The sequence below is a fragment of the Doryrhamphus excisus genome, chromosome 1 (assembly GCF_030265055.1).
Source record: "Doryrhamphus excisus isolate RoL2022-K1 chromosome 1, RoL_Dexc_1.0, whole genome shotgun sequence".
Lineage (NCBI taxonomy): Eukaryota > Metazoa > Chordata > Actinopteri > Syngnathiformes > Syngnathidae > Doryrhamphus > Doryrhamphus excisus.
Window position 1 is genome coordinate 16,272,666 of NC_080466.1, and position 21,370 is coordinate 16,294,035.

The following is a 21,370-nucleotide window of genomic DNA, read 5'->3' on the forward strand; positions in this document are numbered from 1 at the left end:
CTCACTATCTAATTTATTTTTCTGTCGTTTTCGGTTTTCTTCAAGACTTCCATGAATTGCTTGTTAGTTCTGAAATCTTTGCATCCTTTGCCTTACTTAACCTGTGAATTCCCACCCGGAACGTTCTCAAATGACATCTGCTGTCATTGCTGTACATATATATATTTTTTTTTTGCCATGGATTTAGATTAACATGTATCATTTTTGACAATGTGCCTATGAAAGTCATCTACTTTACACTTTCACTTTTTTTTGTTGTTGCAGTTTCTGCAAAAGTGGACGATGCTTGCTTTCATTTTTTTTTTTTTTTAATCTTGACAGAAAATGTAAAAGTGGACTAAATAAAATCCCCGAACCTCTGAAGTGTATTTTATTGATGTTTCTAACAAAGGTTTGTTCGCATTGATGATAATAACGCGTTTCCTGGCTATATGTGGGTTTTCAGAACCTCTATTATTAACCAAAACATTGAAATATGCCATGGAAAAAGGCTCTCCTCCCATTCCATGTGGAAGTGGTACTGTTTTTGGCTTCTTGAGGTTGTAAGAAATAAATGTAGCGGCCATCTCCAGTTGCACAATGTGTTGTAAACAATGAGTGATGGAAGTGTAAAGGTGTTATTTCATGTGGACTGTGCTCTAATGTTAAGAAATGTATTTTCATATACAGGTATTCTATGCTCAAACTATGAAAATATTCTGTTTATTAACATTAATCCTATATTGTGGAATTTAATTTTTCATGGTCTGGTCTGGAGCCGGGCGGCACGGCGGTCTGGTGGTTAGTGCGCAGACCTCACAGCTAGGAGACCAGGGTTCGGTCCCTGCCCTCGGCCATCTCTGTGTGGAGTTTGCATGTTCTCCCCGTGCATGCGTGGGTTTTCTCCGGATACTCCGGTTTCCTCCCACATTCCAAAAACATGCTAGGTTAATTAGCGACTCCAAATTGTCCATAGGTATGAATGGTTGTGAATGGTTGTTTGTCTATATGTGCCCTGTGATTGGCTGGTGACCCCGCCTCTTGCCCGAAGATAGCTGGGATAGGCTCCAGCGACCCTCGTGAGGAAAAGCGGTAGAAAATGAATGAATGAATGAATGGTCTGGAGCCAATTCATTTTGCTTTATTGTAATTTTACTTAACTGAACTCGTAGGGGGGCTGCACGGCGGTCAAGTGGTTAGCACACAGACCTCACAGCTAGGAGACCAGGGTTCAATTCCACGATCGGCCATCTCTGTGTGGAGATTGTATGTTAGAAAATGAACGAATGAAAAAAAAGATAAAAACATAAAAAAAACCATAAAAACATAAAAAACTAAACACAACTAAATCCGTAAACAAAACCGAAAACAGGCCATCCGGCCACACCACAACAAGGAAGAACTAAAAACGACTAAAACAAAAAACCCAACCTGCTGGTAAGAGTTAAGCCATCAACAAAGCAGCTGAGTGGCCCTGGAGGATGGATGGTGGAACCCGAGGTGGAACCCAGTCTGCTGCAGGTGAAGGGTGGGGAAAGAGAACAGAGCACACCTGCACCTATTTATAAGCCAGCCAATCAGCTGCTTCCTTCAAAACAAGTCAAAATCAAGAACAACCGACATAATATGGTAGTATTCCATGTTATTTCATACTCAATACAGACAATAGATACATCGAAAGATGCAGTGTTTGCCAACTTTTTTCTCGATAATACCCTGGATTAAAAAAATTAATGTAAGTTATGACAGTATTTTGAATTGTAGTCATATGCTATTGCTAATTCTAACCGAAATACTAACCAAATGTTTGTATTGTGTACATTATGTAGTGTTGAAGGATTTCATATATGTTTGTCTCCTATTCTTTGCGTCTCATATATGTTTGTCTCCTATTCTTTGTATCTCATATATGTTTGTCTCCTATTCTTTGTGTCTCATATATGTTTGTCTCCTATTCTTTGTGTCTCATATATGTTTGTCTCCTATTCTTTGTGTCTCATATATGTTTGTCTCCTATTCTTTGTGTCCATGTATGTTTGTCTCCTATTTCTTGTGTCTCACTCATATAACTATGCACTACATTTAATCAAGTACAACCAAGTAGCCTTGGGCAAATCACAGGACACATAATCGCTTTCAGGCACATACAGTTCCGGAGCTCTACTACACATCCACAATTTTGACTAACAACAGATAACGGGAGAGCATGACGTCGGCAGCCATGGCCTGTCGATAACGGCTGGCTCCACCGCTCCACCCCGCCCGTCCTGCGTTGGTGAGAAGACGTCGGCCGAGGAGAAGAGGGGGGCCACCTGTGATGCGCCAGAGATCTACCGACATTTCTTAGCATAATAAAAACCGGGCAGGGACAGTTAGCTGTACTCATTTGTTCTGACCTGTAAGTAAAGCCTACGTCTCTGCAGGTGTTAGGGAAAGACTTATGAGCCCGGAGCTCCGTGTAATCTGACTGGTCTGAGAGTAAACCATATAACTGACAAGTTCGTTGTCATCTCTTGCCTCCAACACGACACCCACAGGAATCACTGACCTAAGAACAGGTGGTCAAATTCCAACAATTGGCGCCCAACGTGGTTGGAGGGGGAGTTGTGTTGTGTGGTTGGGTCTTACTTGAGGCTGCAGTTCTATGCTCTGGGCTTCCACTACCGGCGCGCCTCTACAAATAATAAGGTAAGCAGAAACCTGTTTATTCAAATTCTGCTATTGGTCAATAACAAATTTGGTGGAAACCTGGTAGCATTGTGTCTGTGTGTCTGAGAATATTATTACGCTAGCAGGTGTGTTGACATAGTGTGTGTTTTGTGACATTATTGTGAAGTTTTGAGAAAACCGGTGTTTGTTCCAGTATACTGCGTGGTCCGGGACCACTAAGGGTCGGCGTACCCAACTGGGTGGAGGGCCGTAAATGTAACGCTCCATTCGGGTCCAGTGAAGGGCAGTACACCGAGCGCGGTGAGGGAAACGCTTCACTTGGATGCTTAACAATAGACAGGGTCTATTGCGCTAATTTTACTGGGTGGAGGGCCGTAAATGTAACGCTCCATTCCAGGTCCTGTGAAGGGCAGTACACCAGCAGGCGGTGAGGGGAACGCTTCACATGGATGCTTAAATAGACAGGGTCTATTTGATAACTTTCATTATTGCTCAACATTCTTGCAACTATCAGTTTTGTATTTGTTTTTTGTTTTAATTGTTGTGGGAATAGAATGGAAGGTGAGTTGGACCGAGAATGTGAGGAGTAGGAAATGTGTGGGGGTCCCCCGAGGGTGTCAGAAAGTGAACAGAAAGAAAAAGAAAGTGAACAGAAAGAAAAAGAAAGTGAACAGAAAGAAAAAGAAAGTGAAGAGAAAGAAAAACCCGTAATGTTTCACAGGAAGGAAGATAATGAATATTCAGGCCCTTACAACGTGTTGAGGCAACAATTGGAACAGCCAGTGGGAGCCTCAGCACCAAATGAAGAATTAGGAAGTGTGAATGTGTGAATGTATGAATGAAAATACAATTACCACTAGGTAACTGTGTTTTATACCAAACCAACAAGAAACAAATGGTGAGCCTTTGTGGATGCTTGTAGGCAAGAAAATTCCACCTGAAAAGGTTGAAGAGAATTTTACCACCAAAGGTTGTTGATCACCATCTTGTTGAAAATAACCCCAGTGTTAGAACACGACAGGTGTTAAGAACCACTGGGTCCAAATTTAGTTCAAAATGGGGAAGGGACAAAGTAAAGAAAAACAAAAAGTCCTTGAAGAACTCCCGTGCAAAGAGGATAGTCTAGCAGTAGACCCCCTATATTATTGGATAAAATAGCACAAATTAAACGGAAAATTATCCACAGCATGTATTAGGGAGTTACAACAAAACATAGAAAAGAAATGTAAGCAAAACGAGAAGAGAATGAAAAACAAAGTGAGTTGTTTGGTCTTGTTGAAGGTCAGGTTATGAGGGGCTTGGTAAGTCAGGATAAGAATAAAGATAGACAGATGGTACGTAAAACATGGGAAGTGTGAGATGGACAGAGTTGGGATAATATTGTGAAGGTTCAGAGTAAGTTCAGACAGGAGGAGGAAAAGATTATGAAATAAATAAGACAGGTGGAGGAGAAAATTGAGCAGGCGTCATTCTGGCAGAAGTCAGAACTTAAGAAGACGCTGAAAAAATTAGAAGATTCCAGGCGAATAATTCATTCAATGGGGATGGCAAGCTTGGCTTTGGCCGCCCTGTACATGACGCGGGAAAAACAGTCGAAGGCGAGAAGGGCCCTAGTGGTCACGCCATCGGCACCCCCGCCCAATTCAAACCCTCCCAGTGGAATCTATCCTACTCTAAGATTCCAGGGAGAAGTCGACATTAATGGGGAGGAGTTAAATAGACACGTTCTGACCGTACAACAAGCAAGGCGCCATCCCCCAACAGACATAGGCAGCCCCGCGCCACAGGTTGGCGACTCGTCAGTGGAGACTGGCGGTGCGACTTCCTGCACGGGCGCAGCGCAAAATATGTCCCTTATAGATTCGGCCCGACACAGTAAAAGCATATCTAAGATTTTAAAACAAATTGACATGTCTAATGTGTTGCCAGAAGGCAGTACCAGGCGCCGATACACTGCTGAGACAGATTACGGCAGGCGCCAGCCGGCGACACCTACGGCGGAACGGGATACCCAATCGGAAGATGACATATCCCTAACGCCGTCTTCACCAACCCCTGTGAGAAGGGACGACACAGGGGCTCAATCTAAAACAGTTATGCCTTTAAAAGTTGACGTGGCGAGCCAGCACACGGTATACACACATTTTACCATAACAGACATTGACGGCATGTGTCGTAAGTTGCCTCCACTAGCCCGTGGAGCAGACCCATGGATCAACGAGGTATTGCGCCTCACAGCTGGCCTCAGTTTGGCCTGGGGAGACGTCCGCTGTCTGTGACCACACTGTTTCAGACAGTGCTAGCTCGTCAGTGGCTAATAAATTAAAAGATGTTCCTAATCTGTCAGTCGAAACAGAAAAATCATACAAAGCGATCTTGTTACACCACATGCGCAGGCACCGTGAGGAGGAGGACGAAAAAGATAAAACACAAAAGGATTTAGCAGCACAACTGTTGAAATTATAATTGGCTAAAGAACGAGAGTTCACCTCAGATAAAAAGAGAAAAACATAATGTGGCAGGGGCGTGGTGGCATGTCTAACCGAGGTGGGAGAAGGGGTGGACCGTCTCAGGGCTACACTGGCTGTTTTGTGTGCGGAGCTCTTGACCACTGGGCACGTGATTGCCTCACCTGCACTGGACAGTGGCCACCATCAGGACCACCGCAGTCGCTCCCATAACAACAGCAGCAGCAACCATGGGCTCATCAACCGCAAGGCATGCAGTCACAAGGAGGCTCACATGGGCGGGGCGGCCCATTCCACCGACCTCAACAACAGCAAGCAGCTTCTCAACCTTCCCCTGCTGGTCAATACTACCAAGACCAGGACGGTGGTGCCAACTGGTTTGAACTTGATTGGTCGTGACATATTGACTGCTTCTAATGCTACTATTTTGTGCACAGACTCTGGTTTAACCCTGACGTTGCCAGACGGCACGACAGTGGACTGCAACAACCAAAGTACAGGAGGACAATACCTGCTCAAAGAACTGCCGGCAACCACAACAGCCGACATTTATTGGTTCCTTCTGACTCAGACCTCGTCACCGAGCAGTGTGGTGTCAGTCTATGAGACGTGGAAACCATGGATCCTGTCCAAGGCCACGTATATGCCTCCCACCACCCCGTTACATTGCACATTGTTTTATGACACACAACAGGATATGACATATCAGGAAGGTATGGAGTAGTGGTTAAATTATTTCTCGTCTTTTTGCAGGTCCTGAGGGGGTGGCGGCCAGCATCTATTTTGTTAAGTTGGAACAGGCCTGGTACAAAGGCACACCTGATTCGGTGCCACACATCTCTTTGGCTGTGGCCCCAGGACATGAACAACGGTCCTTGGGTCCCATGGTGAAACGGTTGTTGGCAGCTAAAGACTGGACGCCACTCCCTGAGGTACCGCAGGTACAACACTCACCCTCGGAGTCGGCGTATCGTGTGGTGTGCCAATGCACAGACGTGTCCGTTGTTCAACATCGCTTGATTGACAGGTACGAGCTAAAAACACTGACAGATCACGAACACTCCGGACCCATGTTGGACACCATCCCGGAGGGGGTGTGGTCCAACGGTCCATTTGACGTAGGTTGTTGTGAGTTGAAAGTATTTTGCTTTCACCTATCATGGCCAATGGTTCCAGTACACCCGCATGCCCCAAGGTTTCAAGAACAACCCTGGTTTGTTCAATCATCATTTGCGCCAGGTGTTGTCAGTTTTGCAGCTTCCAGATGGATGGACGATCTCCTCCTCGCCACTGACTCTGCTGATTGTTGTTTGCAGGCCACGGAAGCCGTGCTGCTGTGCCTGTACGAATTGGGTTTCAAAGTCTCACGCAAAAAGCTACAATGCTGGAGGAAAACTGTCTCCTTTCTGGGTCGTGTTCTCTCAGCTGCTGGCTACGCCATGTCGGACGCCCATTGTGCGTCCATCCTCAGGCATCCCAAGCCTTCCACGGTGGGTGAAATGCTGTCCTTTTTGGGACTGTGTGGTTACAGTTGACAGTACATCCCCTGCTACGTGGAACGCACTACACCCTTGCGCGCGTTAGTGCGTGCCAAGGGCTCTAAGCATGCCAACGTCAGGCTGGACTGGAACTCGGAGACTTCACAAGCCTTTGTGACCCTAGTTCAGTCGCTGGCCTCTGCTTTAGCTCCGCAGACAACCGTTGTGTACTTGTTACACCGCGGGGGTCGCGACTCTCATCCAAAAGACCACCCTGCCCCGAAGGATGTCTCATCTCTTAGGTCGCCCCGGTCTGCATTGGATGCAGCCCATGAGGGGGAGGTGGTGAAGATGTCGCTGCCCTTGGCGATATCCCGAGCCCTGGGGGCTCCTCCTCCCCAACCAACAAATGAGGCGATTTCTGGATTAACTAACGCACACACACACATACACACACACACACACACACTGATAGTTCAGCACCTGATTACACTGATACTGTACAACATACATGCAAGTGGCAAACTGTATTACATGACACTTATGATAAGCTTCCTGGCTTTGTATTGACATTTTTGTTATTAGCTATAGCCCTTTATCTCACTCTGTGTTCTTTTTGTCTGTAGGTGTGGTCGGAGGCCCAATAACTGCCACGGCGGTCCCAGACGGAATGGTGTCCACCAGTGCTTCTAAACGTTACAAGAGAGAGTTCCAGACGAATATAAACTAGTCAATCAGATTGCAGCAGGTTTTGAGTCAATTATCCTTTGGATCACCGTTAATAAAAATGTTGATTGCATCAATTATGTGCATTACAATCTACAGCGCCTCTCCAATCAGACCGAAGAAGGCTTCAAAGTGGTAAGTGAACAGTTGCGGGCCACGTCTTTGATGTCCTTTCAAAATCGTATCGCTCTTGATATGTTATTGGCAGAAAAACATGGTGTGTGTGCAATGATTGGTATGGAATGTTGCACTTTCATCCCGGCACCGGGTGGTCGTTTGTCTCGTGCAATTGAAGGTCTCACAGCTTTGAATAAACGCATGAAATCATATGTCGGTGTGGACACCAGCCCGTGGGACTCGTCGATGAGCTATTTTGGTAAGGGGAAAGAGTTGGCTTCCGGCATTATTATTACAGTTTTAGTGTTTCTTGTTTTGGATGGTCTTTTCGTTTGTTCGTTGTCAGTTTGCTGTTGTCTCTCGTGTTCCAAGTGCCTTTTCCAGCTCATCCTGTCCAGGGTGATGGCGGCCGATGGGCGAGGTCAATACCAGTTGGCCCGCCTGCATCCACCGCCCCCACAGGGTGACCGGGTGCTTCTTCCCTAACTCTGATCCGGTATTTCACCTTGTGGCCTCTGTTGAGGCCATGAGGGGGATTGAAGGATTTCATATATGTTTGTCTCCTATTCTTTGCGTCTCATATATGTTTGTCTCCTATTCTTTGTATCTCATATATGTTTGTCTCCTATTCTTTGTGTCTCATATATGTTTGTCTCCTATTCTTTGTGTCTCATATATGTTTGTCTCCTATTCTTTGCGTCTCATATATGTTTGTCTCCTATTCTTTGTATCTCATATATGTTTGTCTCCTATTCTTTGTGTCTCATATATGTTTGTCTCCTATTCTTTGTGTCTCATATATGTTTGTCTCCTATTCTTTGTGTCCATGTATGTTTGTCTCCTATTTCTTGTGTCTCACTCATATAACTATGCACTACATTTAATCAAGTACAACCAAGTAGCCTTGGGCAAATCACAGGACACATAATCGCTTTCAGGCACATACAGTTCCGGAGCTCTACTACACATCCACAATTTTGACTAACAACAGATAACGGGAGAGCATGACGTCGGCAGCCATGGCCTGTCGATAACGGCTGGCTCCACCGCTCCACCTCGCCCGTCCTGCGTTGGTGAGAAGACGTCGGCCGAGGAGAAGAGGGGGGCCACCTGTGATGCGCCAGAGATCTACCGACATTTCTTAGCATAATAAAAACCGGGCAGGGACAGTTAGCTGTACTCATTTGTTCTGACCTGTAAGTAAAGCCTACGTCTCTGCAGGTGTTAGGGAAAGACTTATGAGCCCGGAGCTCCGTGTAATCTGACTGGTCTGAGAGTAAACCATATAACTGACAAGTTCGTTGTCATCTCTTGCCTCCAACACGACACCCACAGGAATCACTGACCTAAGAACAGGTGGTCAAATTCCAACAGTGTTAATGCTAAACGGTAGCTGCCTAAGTAGACTTATTTAGAAGCATACACTTCACATATTTCAAAAAAAAGAAGAAAATGAATGAGTGAATATGCAACTTGTATGTAGCTGTTAGCATTAGCTGCTAACCGTTAGCGTGTTTGTATGGCAGCTGTAATTTGACATGAGACTATAACAGCTCAAACGATAGATATTGTGATTGTTTTTGTACACATAAAGTTATATACTACGAAAATGTCACGTGATTGCATTTGTAATGGACAGATTTGACCGTAATGGCAATTTTGGCCCGTGTTGTGTTAGCTTGCTACTGCTAATATGTTAAGCCTCGAAAACGTCTCGAAAAACGGAATTTAGCGCTAATTTAAACCCGTTAACCGACAGCTCTGTTGCTAAACTAAATAACCAATTGATATTTATACATCATATTACGATATGTATTTGGTTAAACGTTTTTCTTTAGACAATGAATTACGCAATAGGAGGGGAATGGGATGACAGCTAAACTTAAAGGCCCCACGCATTCAAACTAATTCTATATTCTACATCACATCCCTGAAGCTTTTACCTTTTTAAAACATCTTGAAGAAGAAGAGTAAACAGGTAAAAGTCACTATTGCCGCTTGTGTTCAACTTCTATTGCATTTGTGTTACCCAGACTGTCCACTAGATGGGGCTGTTGCTTGAAGTATCACCCTGCTGTCTGCTGCTCTGCTGCACCGGCGAGGGTCTCTGTCCATGGTGCTCTTCTTGGATCCAAGATGGAATCCTGCCCGTTTCCAAGGTTGTCATTTACATTCTCATTAGTAATTGCATCCATGTTTGTGTGTCATGTAGTGTTGGAAATATCATATGTTTAATTTAGGTGGTAGTAGTAATCTGATTAAACAAAATGTACATTATGAGACCCGTTTGGGCTGTTATCACCCCCAAAACGCTAGTTCTAGTTAAAGATCCGTGGATCTATTTGTGTATTTTCACCCTAATTCCAGCGTGTAGCTTCTCCTGCGGCCGTCACGCAAACATATGTAATGAAAACATATGGCAGATTGGGAAGTGACAACTTGATTCCCTTGTGCTTTTGTTCAAATAGAATTGGTAATGTCACTTTGTGAGATAGTGTATGATTGGATGTGCAGGTTAACATCTGGCTGTTATATTTAGACAGCATTCAGACTCTTATTGGAGACTCTGACGTTAAACCACATATCGTTTGTTTTTAAGGGTTACGCTTTTGAGTAGTCACTATATTGTACCTTACAACGCCGCCTTCATTGGAGTGCGGGACATACAATTATCTGCTGGTATTTTCTGGCAGGTCGTAGCTTGTTAGCTTCTTTGGTTGCGATCTAACAGTTGCAATTAAAGAGAGCGTGTGTATTTTTTTGTCCTTTAACTCTGTCATTTTTTCAACCTATTCAAATCAATGCACCATCAAATCGTTCATCTCATTAAGGAGTACTTTGTCAGATATTCCGATATTTCAAACCATTCCCAGATTAAAAAAATAAATAAAATAAAAAATTTCAAATGTTTCCAATTGAAAATGAATGGGCCAATTTCTTTATTTTTATTTTGTTTTTTTAATTTAATTTTTATTTTATATTTTATATTCTATTTTTTTTATTTATTTATTTATTTATTTATTTATTTATTTTTAATTTAAGTTTTTTTTGCCTTTACATGCTGAACAGAAATGGGCCATTTTTCAAATTCCCACCATTCGCACGTTTCCCAGCTGATTCCAACCCCATATATTTATGTTAAATGGTTACATTTTTTTAAAATCTGATTAGTCACAGCTTACAAATTAATCATGATTAAACCCCATTTGTAACTATGTGAAAAATATTTTCTTTATTGCCAATTTTGTCGTTTTTGGTGCGTGCACATGTTAATTTTCACAAAAATGACTTTAGTCTTATTTTAAAATATTTTGTCACTGATGAGTAAAAAAGGAAATGGATTCAAATCCAGTACAGCCATGAAAAAAATATGTTTTTATCACTGATGATGTCCTTCATTTAGCGAAATGCTTCAAGGTCTTTTTGCAACAAATGCTGATTCGTAATCATTTAGTGTCGTAATGAAGAGTATGTTTGATGCACAGCTACAGTAAGGGAACATTCTAGCTTCTTTGAGAGGAGGATGGGGGTGCGGAATAATAACGAGGCCAGTTCCAGGCCAGCAAGGGAGCGTCTCACCTGTTCTCTTGGACCCCTGCCTTGACTAATGGGAGCAGTCCGTAAAGGGGCTTCTGTGTTGTCAGGCCACATTTGGTTTTGAAAGACACATGGCATAACGAAGCTAAAATGATCCTGTCAACAAACCCCTCCTAATGGCGGGCCTTGCTTAATTAACACCATTAGTATGAGTGAACAGTCAGCACCATTTGGCTTCTGTTAATAATGCATATGCGTGTCATATTAATGGAGAACACAGCGCTCGGCGTTGAGAACAAACGTTCCTCCAGAGGCACATTTTGCCCCTGCAAGGCCTAATTGGTCTGCGGTGGTGTGGCGAATTGATGGCGTCCTCTACCGAGGACACTTGGACCGAGCCCAGAACTAATACTAATTATCAGGCTAGTGATAGAAAATCTGATTGACAAGAGGTTGCTTGGATTTGTCTCTTCAAATCAATGCACCATCAAATCGTTCATCTCATTCAGGAGTACTTTGCCATCTATTCCGATATTTCAAACCATTCCCAGATAAAAAAAAAAAAAACAAATTCCAAATGTTTCCAATTGAAAATGAATGGGCCATTTTTCTTTGTTTTTTGAATTAATTTTTTTTTTTTTTACTGATTGACAAGAGGTTTGTTGGATTTGTTTCTTTGTGAGTCGCGGTGTGTGGAGAGAACCAGGGCGTGTTCTCATCTATTTTTTTTTATTAAAAAATTTAAAATAAAAAAACTTAAAATTAAAATTTTCATTAAAATTTTACATTTGAAAAGTTTTTCATCACATAATCAGTTCACAGTTCCACATGTCCAAAAGGAGTAGGAAGAAGCAAAGCTTATTAAATCCTACCCCTCCATCTGGTACTTTTACCATCAGTAACTTACATTTGTTCACTTCCTGCTTTCCTAATATTTTTATTTTTATTTGTCCCGTCCCGCCATTGGGGCAGATAGTATTGTTGATCTAAATGCCCTCTTGCTTGACATCATTATTACTGTAATAATAGTCAAATGTAATAATTTCATCTATTTAAATGTCTTATTAAAGCTTATTAAATCCTACCCCTCCATCTGGTACTTTTACAATCAGTAACTGTTACATTTGTTCACTTCCTGCTTTCCTAATATTTTTATTTTTATTTTTATTTTTATTTTTATTTTTATTTTTATTTTTATTTTTATTTTTATTTTTATTTTTATTTTTATTTTTATTTTTATTTTTATTTTTATTTTTATTTTTATTTTTATTTTTATTTTTATTTTTATTTTTATTTTTATTTTTATTTTTGTGTCCCGTCCCACCATTGGGGCAGATAGTATTGTTGATCTAAATACCCTCTTGCTTGATATCATTATTACTGTAATAATAGTAAAATGTAATAATATCATGTATTTAAATGTCTTTACCATCAGTCTGAATGGTAGTGTTGTGGTTCACATAGCCGACTTGTCTCGGGATCAATGCCCCATTCATAATTACAATGGACTGGTGATCAGTCCGAGTGATGACCACCAGTCCAGGGTGTAGTTTGGTAGAGACCAGATATACCGATAATACTGTATAGTCTTGAAAATAACTACATGTATACTAGAGGTGCCGCTGTCACTAATGTAGCATTTGGAAAACGCTGACATCCAGGTTTAAACTTTATTTGGAACGAGCTGTAAGTACGTGTCATTTGTCCTGACACTAAGTAGTTGCTTGTTGATTTTTTTTATTTTTTTTTAATCCCACCAATGTTTCTGTTTGCCCGTGAATTGAACTCTGCTTACCTGCCTGTCAGGCACTTCTGATCAACGATGTTTCATCACTGTACAAACGTGAAAGCTCTGAGTCATTTGTAATGGTAATGGTTTTATTTGATTTGAACATGCATCAGATTACAATTGAATGCATCCCATAATCAGTTCACAGTTCCACATGTCCAAAAGGAGTAGGAAGATGCAAAGCTTATTAAATCCTACCCCTCCATCTGGTACTTTTACAATTTGTTACACAACTGTTACATTTGTTCACTTCCTGCTTTCCTAATATAATTTATGTTTTTTTTAACTTTATTTTATGAATTTTGTTTTATTTATTGATTTAATTTTATTTTTTTTGTCCCGTACCGAAGTACGAGGTGATATGACCATCCAATTACATAATGGGTACCATAGTAAGTGTCAATATATGTAGTTGATAGTAATTTTTTTTCCTTACTCAATCCATTCCATAGTTTGATTCCACATACTGAAATGCTATGGCTTTTTAACGTAGTCCTAGCATATAAGTGTTTCAAATGTACTTCTTCCCTGAGAAGATTTCTTTTTGTAGAAGAAGTATTGGATGACATTTTTAGCTAATTGCTTATTTTTAGCCTTATGCATTAGAAAAGCATTAGCGGTAGAAAAATGAATGAATAAAAACAATGAAGAAGGAAGGTAGTTTTCTGGTCATGCTAACCACTTCAAGCCCCTCCATATCCACCCTTTCTATTTAATCCATGGGTCGGAAAACTTTTAAGCTCAAGGTTCACATTTGCTTTTTAAAACTGACAGACAGGCCAGACCATTCCAAAAGAAAGTGAAAAATGAGCTAATTGTATGTGAAATATGTGTAAAATCTTTCTAGCGGAACCAATTAAGGGCGGAAAAAGCAGACAAATTGAATACAAGACGATATATAGGACCGTCTGTCTTGATGGGCGTCACTGAAGAAGTCAAACGTTCTCTTTTTGTCTCCCTTTTTTTGCCGCTTATCAGATTTTTGGAGATTGGGTTTTAGTGAGTGAGACTGCAGTGTCATCATCCGGGGTCGCTACACTATTACTGTACTGCAAAAAAAAAAAAAAAAAAGAGAGAAACTTCGAAAGGATAAGGATTCACTCGGGAATGGTATGGTAATCACACTTTATGAGTTGCATCATTTTCTGCTCCACTGTCTCATTGCGTTTTGCGGCACGGGTCCATTAACTAACATAATGATTATATGGCTGTGTCGCGTTACATAAATAGATGTTTTAATAGCTTCCGCAATTTGGGTTGAGAGGACTGCAGAATGTCCCGCGTCGCTGGCTTGTGTATAAAAGACACAGGTGGATGAATGCCTGATGTGCTGTTATGGCCCAGAAAGGCTGTTCCCCGAATATAGAGCACCCGGGTCTGTGTCCGCACAGAATACACAACCTCCATTTTCCAATTAACACAACTTAAATACCACTTGTACGCCACCCTGTGTTATACTTTTCCAAAGTGGTCCTCTCCTCTTCATCCTCGACATCCTCCTCCCACTTGGCAATACCATTCGTCGTCATGGCGTCAGTTTCCACAGCTACGCCGATGATATTCAGCTTTACATCTCCAACCACCTCCATCAACTCCAACGACTGCTTAACTGACCCTATGGACAATTTGGAGTCGCCAATTAACCTAGCATGTTTTTGGAATGTGGGACAATCTGACCCCCTCCATACCTCACAGAATTGGTAAGACCAAGGAGGTCTGGCACTCCCCTGTAAGACCAAGCTCCGAACCTGGGGAGACAGAGCCTTCTCCGTCGCTGCCCCCACCCTCTGGAACTCTTTGCCCCATTCACTCTGTGCTTGCCCCGACCTTCCCAACTTCCAAAAACAACTCAAAACCCACTTGTTTAAATCCGTTTAAATCCGTTGTTTAAGTCTAACTTTTTATACCTGAATGCTGCGCCCCGCCCCTCCCCGCTTTTAGCCTTGTTTTATCTCTGAATGAATGTTTGGAGACCAGGGTTCAATTCCACCCTCGGCCATCTCTGTGTGGAGTTTGCATGTTCTCCCCGTGCATGCGTGGATTTTCTCTGGGTACTCTGGTTTCCTCCCACATTCCAAAAACATGCTAGGTTAATTAGCGACTCCAAATTGTCCATAGGTATGAATGTGAGTGTGAATGGTTGTTTGTCTATATGTGCCCTGTGATTGGCTGGCCACCAGTCCAGGGTGTACCCTGCCTCTCACCTGAAGACAGCTGGGATAGGCTCCAGCACCCCTGCAACCCTTGTGAGGATAAGCGGTAGAAAATTAATGAATGAATGAATGATGTTTTGTTGTTTTGCAAATTTGGAGTGGTCAGACCGGAGCAGGAGGGGATAGAAAAGAAAAAAACAGACAAGGGAGTGCATTTTTAGACAAAATGTCTAAACAACGATGTCACAACGATGCTACTCCCGTTTCCTCCCACATTCCAAAAACATGCTAGGTTAATTAGCGACTCCAAATTGTCCATAGGTATGAATGTGAGTGTGAATGGTTGTTTGTCTATATGTGCCCTGTGATTGGCTGGCCACCAGTCCAAGGTGTACCCCGCCTCTCGCCCGAAGACAGCTGGGATAGGCTCCAGCACCCCGCGAAAAAGCGGTAGAAAATGAATGAATGAATGAATGAATGTTTGGATATTGTATTTTAATGCATCTTTTACTCTAATTTTATATTTGTTTTCTCTACTGTAAAGTGTCTTTGAGTACTCCGAAAAGCTCAAGACAAATAATATATATATATTATTATTATAAAGCTCCATAAATGGATAACGTCTTTACCTACGTGTCCCCAGCATGTACTGGACTAAAGCCTTCATTTGAGTTCCCCCTTAAAGTCGGTCAATACACGGTAAAAGGAGAAGGCCAGGTGGTGACATTAACAATGGTCCTTTTTCCAAATGAGCTGCACCGACAAGTTCATCTTCATTATCGCATTAATGTTACAAATGCCAAATGCTGCACCACGGGAAGCTCATTAAAGAGCTTTAAAATAACACTCGGGGATATTATTTGGAGGACCACATTTGTCCTGTAAAGACGCCAGGGTTTTTTGGTGGACGACATGCATCGTCATTTGAAAGTAAATATCACCCGTGGCTTAGTGGTTTGCATAAATCTAATAGGTCAAACCTAGCCGTGTTTGTTTTAGGTACGACGGAAGAATTCATCCAACACAAAGGGTGTCTATTATGGTGAATCAATATTTGAGTTCCGTGAGGCATATATTCATCCCTCGTTTCGTGCGTTTGATTGCTTCCGTGATATGTGATGATCCGCGCAGTAGGATTCCATGTTAATAAACGGAATATTTTTGTAGCTAGAGCTTCAAAAACCTGTTTATGACCTTCTAAACACCAGTTTTTATCTATTAGATTCATTCATTTATTTATTTTCTACTGCTGGTAGCTGGAGCCTATCCCAGCTATCTTCGGGTGAGAGGCGGGGTACATCCTGGAAATGGTCACCAGCCAATCACAGGGCACATATAGACAAACAACCATTCACACTCACATTCATTCATTCATGGACAATTTGGAGTTGCTAATTAACCTAGCATGTTTTTGGAATGTGGGAGGAAACCGGAGTACCCGGAGAACATGCAAACTCCACACAGAGATGGCCGAGGGTGGGATCGAACTCTGGTATCCTAACGGTGAGGTCTACGCGCTAACCACTCGATCGCCGTGCAGCCACCTCGAGAATATTTTATTCAATATTTTTCTCCGTGAACTTACCCACAGAAAACCCACATGCAAACTCCACACAGAGATGGCCGAGGGTGGGATCGAACTCTGGTATCCCAACTGTGAGGTCTACGCGCTAACCACTCGACCGCCGTGCAGCCACCCCGAGAATATTTTATTCAATATTTTTGTCCGTGAACGTACCCGCAGTAAACCCACATGCAAACTCTACACAGAGATGGCCGAGGGTGGGATCGAACGCTGGTATCCTAGCTGTGAGGTCTACGCGCTAACCACTTTACCGCCGTGCAGCCCAACATTATTATATTATTATTATTATAAACAAAAACCCTATAGTCATCTTTACACCCTAGTAGACTTAATAATAGAAAATAAGCCATCTTACATATATATATGATGAGGGATTCAAAACGTTAGCATAGCATAGCATGGTGACTATTGTCTCATCAACGTGACGTTACTGAACCTAGAGACCAGTGTAGAATACTGTTCTAGTATGTAGAATACTAACACGATGCAACTTCAAAACAAGCACATTCACACAGGAGCTGCTGTAGGCCACTCTCTATACTCTCTGGCACCTCAGAGGGGGAATTGCACAGCCACAAGATGGCGGTAGCTGCATTTGAGGTATAATGAGTAGTCATTTTTATATACCTCTGCATGTGCGTGTTACAATAATGTTTACAGTCAACTTGTCATTGCTATTAATGCTAGCTCAGCAGTTTTCGCCTCACCCATTTACAGCATTGGTTTTGTTTCTGCTGTGTTGTGCAAGATCCTTAATAATAAAAGGTTTAGTTCCCGTTTATGTTGTCCCATCACTTTGCAACTCCCGCAACATCCCAGCATTGCCATCATAAGCGTAACCTCATTCAATCCTCCCTCACGTTGCCAGCTAGCGGACCCGTAATGCAGTCAGCAATGCACTATTCATTATCAGCCACAGGCTGGGCTACATTGTTCACAGAGCAGGCGGGGCACTACGTGTCACACTACGCACTCTTCCACCGCGCAGATGCAGAGGCGCTTCAGGCTCAGGTCAACAGCAGCAAGAAAAGTGAGCACCTAAGCATCATTTAGCAAATGGAGCCGCCCCGAGCGGGGAAATGCTGCTCTCCTTTTATAAATCAGCATCATTGTCCCTGTCAAGTGGACAATTTCAAAACACTTCCCAGTATTCCAAACCAGAATCACCTTCAGTGCGTCCACAAACATAGTGAACGTGTGTAAAATACCTAAAAACTCAATACGTGATCCCAAAAATGCCAAAAGATCAGAGGTGGAGCAGTGTAGGAATCTGGATTGGACGCATAGGACATCATTACGTTACTATGACACTAATGTTTTATTTACATTAGAACCATTTTTTCTTAACATTACATGCAATTCTCTTAACATACGTAACTTTGTTTTCGTAACAATCTGACTTTGTTCTTGTTACACTGCCAGTTTTTGTTTGCACCATTCCAAATTTACTCTCATAACATCACAATGTGGGGCTGCATGGTGATTGAGTGGTGGCACGGAGACCACAGTTCAATTCCCCCCTCGGGCATCTCTGTGTGGAGTTTGCACGTTCTCCCCGTGCATGCATGGGTTTTCTCCGTGTAAAAAATTTTGTCAATGAAATTTTGTACGATCACAGATAAAAATATTGAATAAAATATTCTCAAGGTGGTTAGCGCGCAGACCTCACAGCTAAGAGAACCAAGTTCAATTCCACCCTCGGCCATCTCTCTGTGGAGTTTACATGTTCTCCCCGTGCATGCGTGGGTTTTCTCCGGGTAAAAAAATGTAATCAATGAAATTTTGTACGATCACGGATAAAAATATTGAATTGAATAAAATATTCTCAAGGTGGTTAGCACGCAGACACACAAATTTTGCCATGAAACTTTTGTGGCATCCGTCTTTCCAGTGGTAGCCCTTTTATTGACGCGTTCACGATACGAATGTTTAGTGTGCGAGTGCAAATCTCATTTTATAATAATGGTACATTAACGATGTCTCCTAATGAGCCGCTAGCTCACATTGCCAAAGACTAACAAACAGCTTTCTGTTGATCAGAGAGACGTCAGGCCCTCTGGAGACCACACTCATGAATAGTCATGTTTTATAAGGCAGAGAAGTACAACAACAACTTCCTCCAGGTGTGTGTTAGAACTGGTTAAAAATAATACGGTCACCGGGGAGCGTCTGTAAAAAGACAAACAAAAAAACAAAACAAAAAAATATATATAAAAAAATCCACAAGTATTCCTTAGAAACACTGTCTTGGTGTGTCGTTGGCACAGGAAAATATGCCCGTTCTTTCTTAAGCACAGTAATTATTCTCTTATTTTTCCTCTGGGACTTGAATTTATTTGTAAAAACTAAAAATAAAACAAAAACAAACAAATGCTAAATAATTGTGGAGTAGTAAGAAAATAATATATACAATTTTGCCCGTTCTTTCTTGAGCACAGTAATTATTCTCTTATTTTTCCCCCGGGCCTTGAATGTATTCGTAAAACCTAAAAATAAAACAAAATCACACAAAAATGCTAAATAATTGTGGAGTAGTAAGAAAATATATACAATTTTGCCCGTTCTTTCTTGAGCACAGTAATTATTCTCTTATTTTTCCTCTGGGACTTGAATTTATTCATAAAAACTAAAAATAAAACAAAATCAAACAAAAATGCTAAATAATTGTGGAGTAGTAAGAAAATAATATATACAATTTTGCCCATTCTTTCTTGAGCACAGTAATTATTCTCTTATTTTTCCTCTGGGACTTGAATTTATTCGTAAAACCTAAAAATAAAACAAAAACAAAAATGCTAAATAATTGTACAGTAGTAAGAAAATAATATATACAATTTTGCCCATTCTATCTTGAGCACAGTAATTATTCTCTTATTTTTCCTCTGGGACTTGAATTTATTTGTAAAAACTAAAAATAAAACAAACAAAAATGCTAAATAATTGTAGAGTAGTAAGAAAATAATACATACAATTTTAAATATGTCGTAAATTGAGTTATATATCAAAATTAAAATGAAATGTTTTTGTTATTGTTGTTTATCTTTTCCCATCCCCAGTCCGAGGGACCGTGGATGGATCACGAAGTTCCACTGGTGTCCTTCATGATCAAAGTGACAAGTTAGGATTTCCTGAAAACTTTGCATAAATCTGATAAAAATTCTGCAGGGAACATCCCAATCACAGATCGGATCTTTTATAACGCTTATATTGCTGTGTTTGTTTTGGAAAATGGAAAGTTGCTGAACTTTTCCTTTCATTTATTCCCCACGTCGCGGCCCATCCATCCATTTATTTTTGTTTTGTTTTATTTATCGCCGTCCTTTTGTCTCCGCTTGTCTGTAAACACGGCACATTTCTCATCACGCTGCTCTTTGCTATCAGATGGAGGAAGAAATAGATTGTATGCTTCCATCCACTCTTTCTATCTATTTGTCAGAGCCTCGGATTTCTGGGAGAACACAAAGTGAAGTGGAACGCGGGGACCTCTGTCAAGGTTCAGCCAATTAACACAAGCTATTTGCGTCAGTTTGTCGGCATGAAAAAAATATTTTTCTCTCATTATATTACCATGAACAGAGCAATGGAATGTGTGCAATAAAACATATTCCTATTGGTAATACTCCTGCATGGTCAATGCAAAGGATTCACGTCACATAAAAATAATACAATAAATTTGCACATATTGTGCAACTACACATGAATTTTTATGTGAAAAGGGTTTTAAAATGTGTAGAAAAATTATCATCTATGAAAAATTTTGTTGGTTTGGAATACAAAACATATTTAATCTTTGAGCAGGACAATAATCATACAATAAACTCGATTATTATTATTATTACATTCTTCTTTTAAAACACAGTATTTAAATGAAAAATCCCCAGTTTTTGAAGGTTTAATGTAAGTGGCAATTTGTCCTACATTGTTCAGCGGTCCTTGAACGCACCATCTACCATGCACAGACACCATGTCCCCTTTTTTCTTTCACCTCATATTTGCTCCCAAATGCCGATGCTATGTGGGAATGCTAAAGGTACGATTTGATGAGCTTATTGAGTACTATTGTGTATATCTGTGGTACATACACAACCTCTCCGAAAAACCAAGTCCACCAAGCAGGATGGTGGCGCCGTGGATGGTGGCGCCGTGCAGCCCATTAGATGACCATAAAGAAGACAAATCAGATCGGTATAATGTACGTATGCTTTACTGAGGGGTTGAAAATCTTTCCCTAGCTAGTTCGATGCTAATGCTAGCACAGCACTCGACTTCACCCCTCCAAAAAATACCGGTGTTAATGGAAACCTCCGTTAACATTGACAGTCCTCGTTTTGACGAATAGACCAAAGTCTATTCGTGAAGGTCGTGGTGAGTGCTGGAGCCTATCCCGGCTGTCTTCTTCGGGCGAGAGGCGGGGTACACCCTGTACTGGTGGCCAGCCAATCACAGGGCTCATACAGACAAACAACCATTCACACTCACATTCATACCTATGGACAATTTGGAGTCGCCAATTAACCTAGCATGTTTTTGGAATGCGGGAGGAAACCGGAGTACCCGGAGAAAACCCGAAGAACATGCAAACTCCACACAGAGATGGCCAAGGGTGGGATTGAACTCCTAGCTGTGAGGTCTGCGCGCTAACCACTCGACCGCCGTGCAGCTAAGTTGATCATTGGTTTAATGTACATATGTTTTACTGAGGGGTTGAAAATCTTTCCCTAGCTAGTTCGATGCTAATGCTAGCACAGCACTCGACTTCACACCTCGAAAAAATACCGGTGTCATTAACGCGTCAACATTGACGGCCCTTGTTTTGACGAATCTGCCATGAAACAGTCATAATTAATTCATTTCTGTAAAAAAACGAG

General features: G+C 41.6%; 1 protein-coding gene across 1 annotated transcript; it reads left to right on the forward strand.

The window, feature by feature from the left end:
* The first annotated feature begins 6,001 nt into the window (after nt 1-6,001).
* Nucleotides 6,002-7,361, forward strand: LOC131139993 (uncharacterized). Its single transcript, XM_058090005.1, has 2 exons — nt 6,002-6,607; nt 7,222-7,361. Exons 1-2 carry the CDS (start codon nt 6,002-6,004, stop codon nt 7,240-7,242), a joined length of 627 nt encoding a protein of 208 aa, XP_057945988.1. The 3' UTR covers nt 7,243-7,361.
* The last annotated feature ends 14,009 nt before the right edge of the window (nt 7,362-21,370 follow it).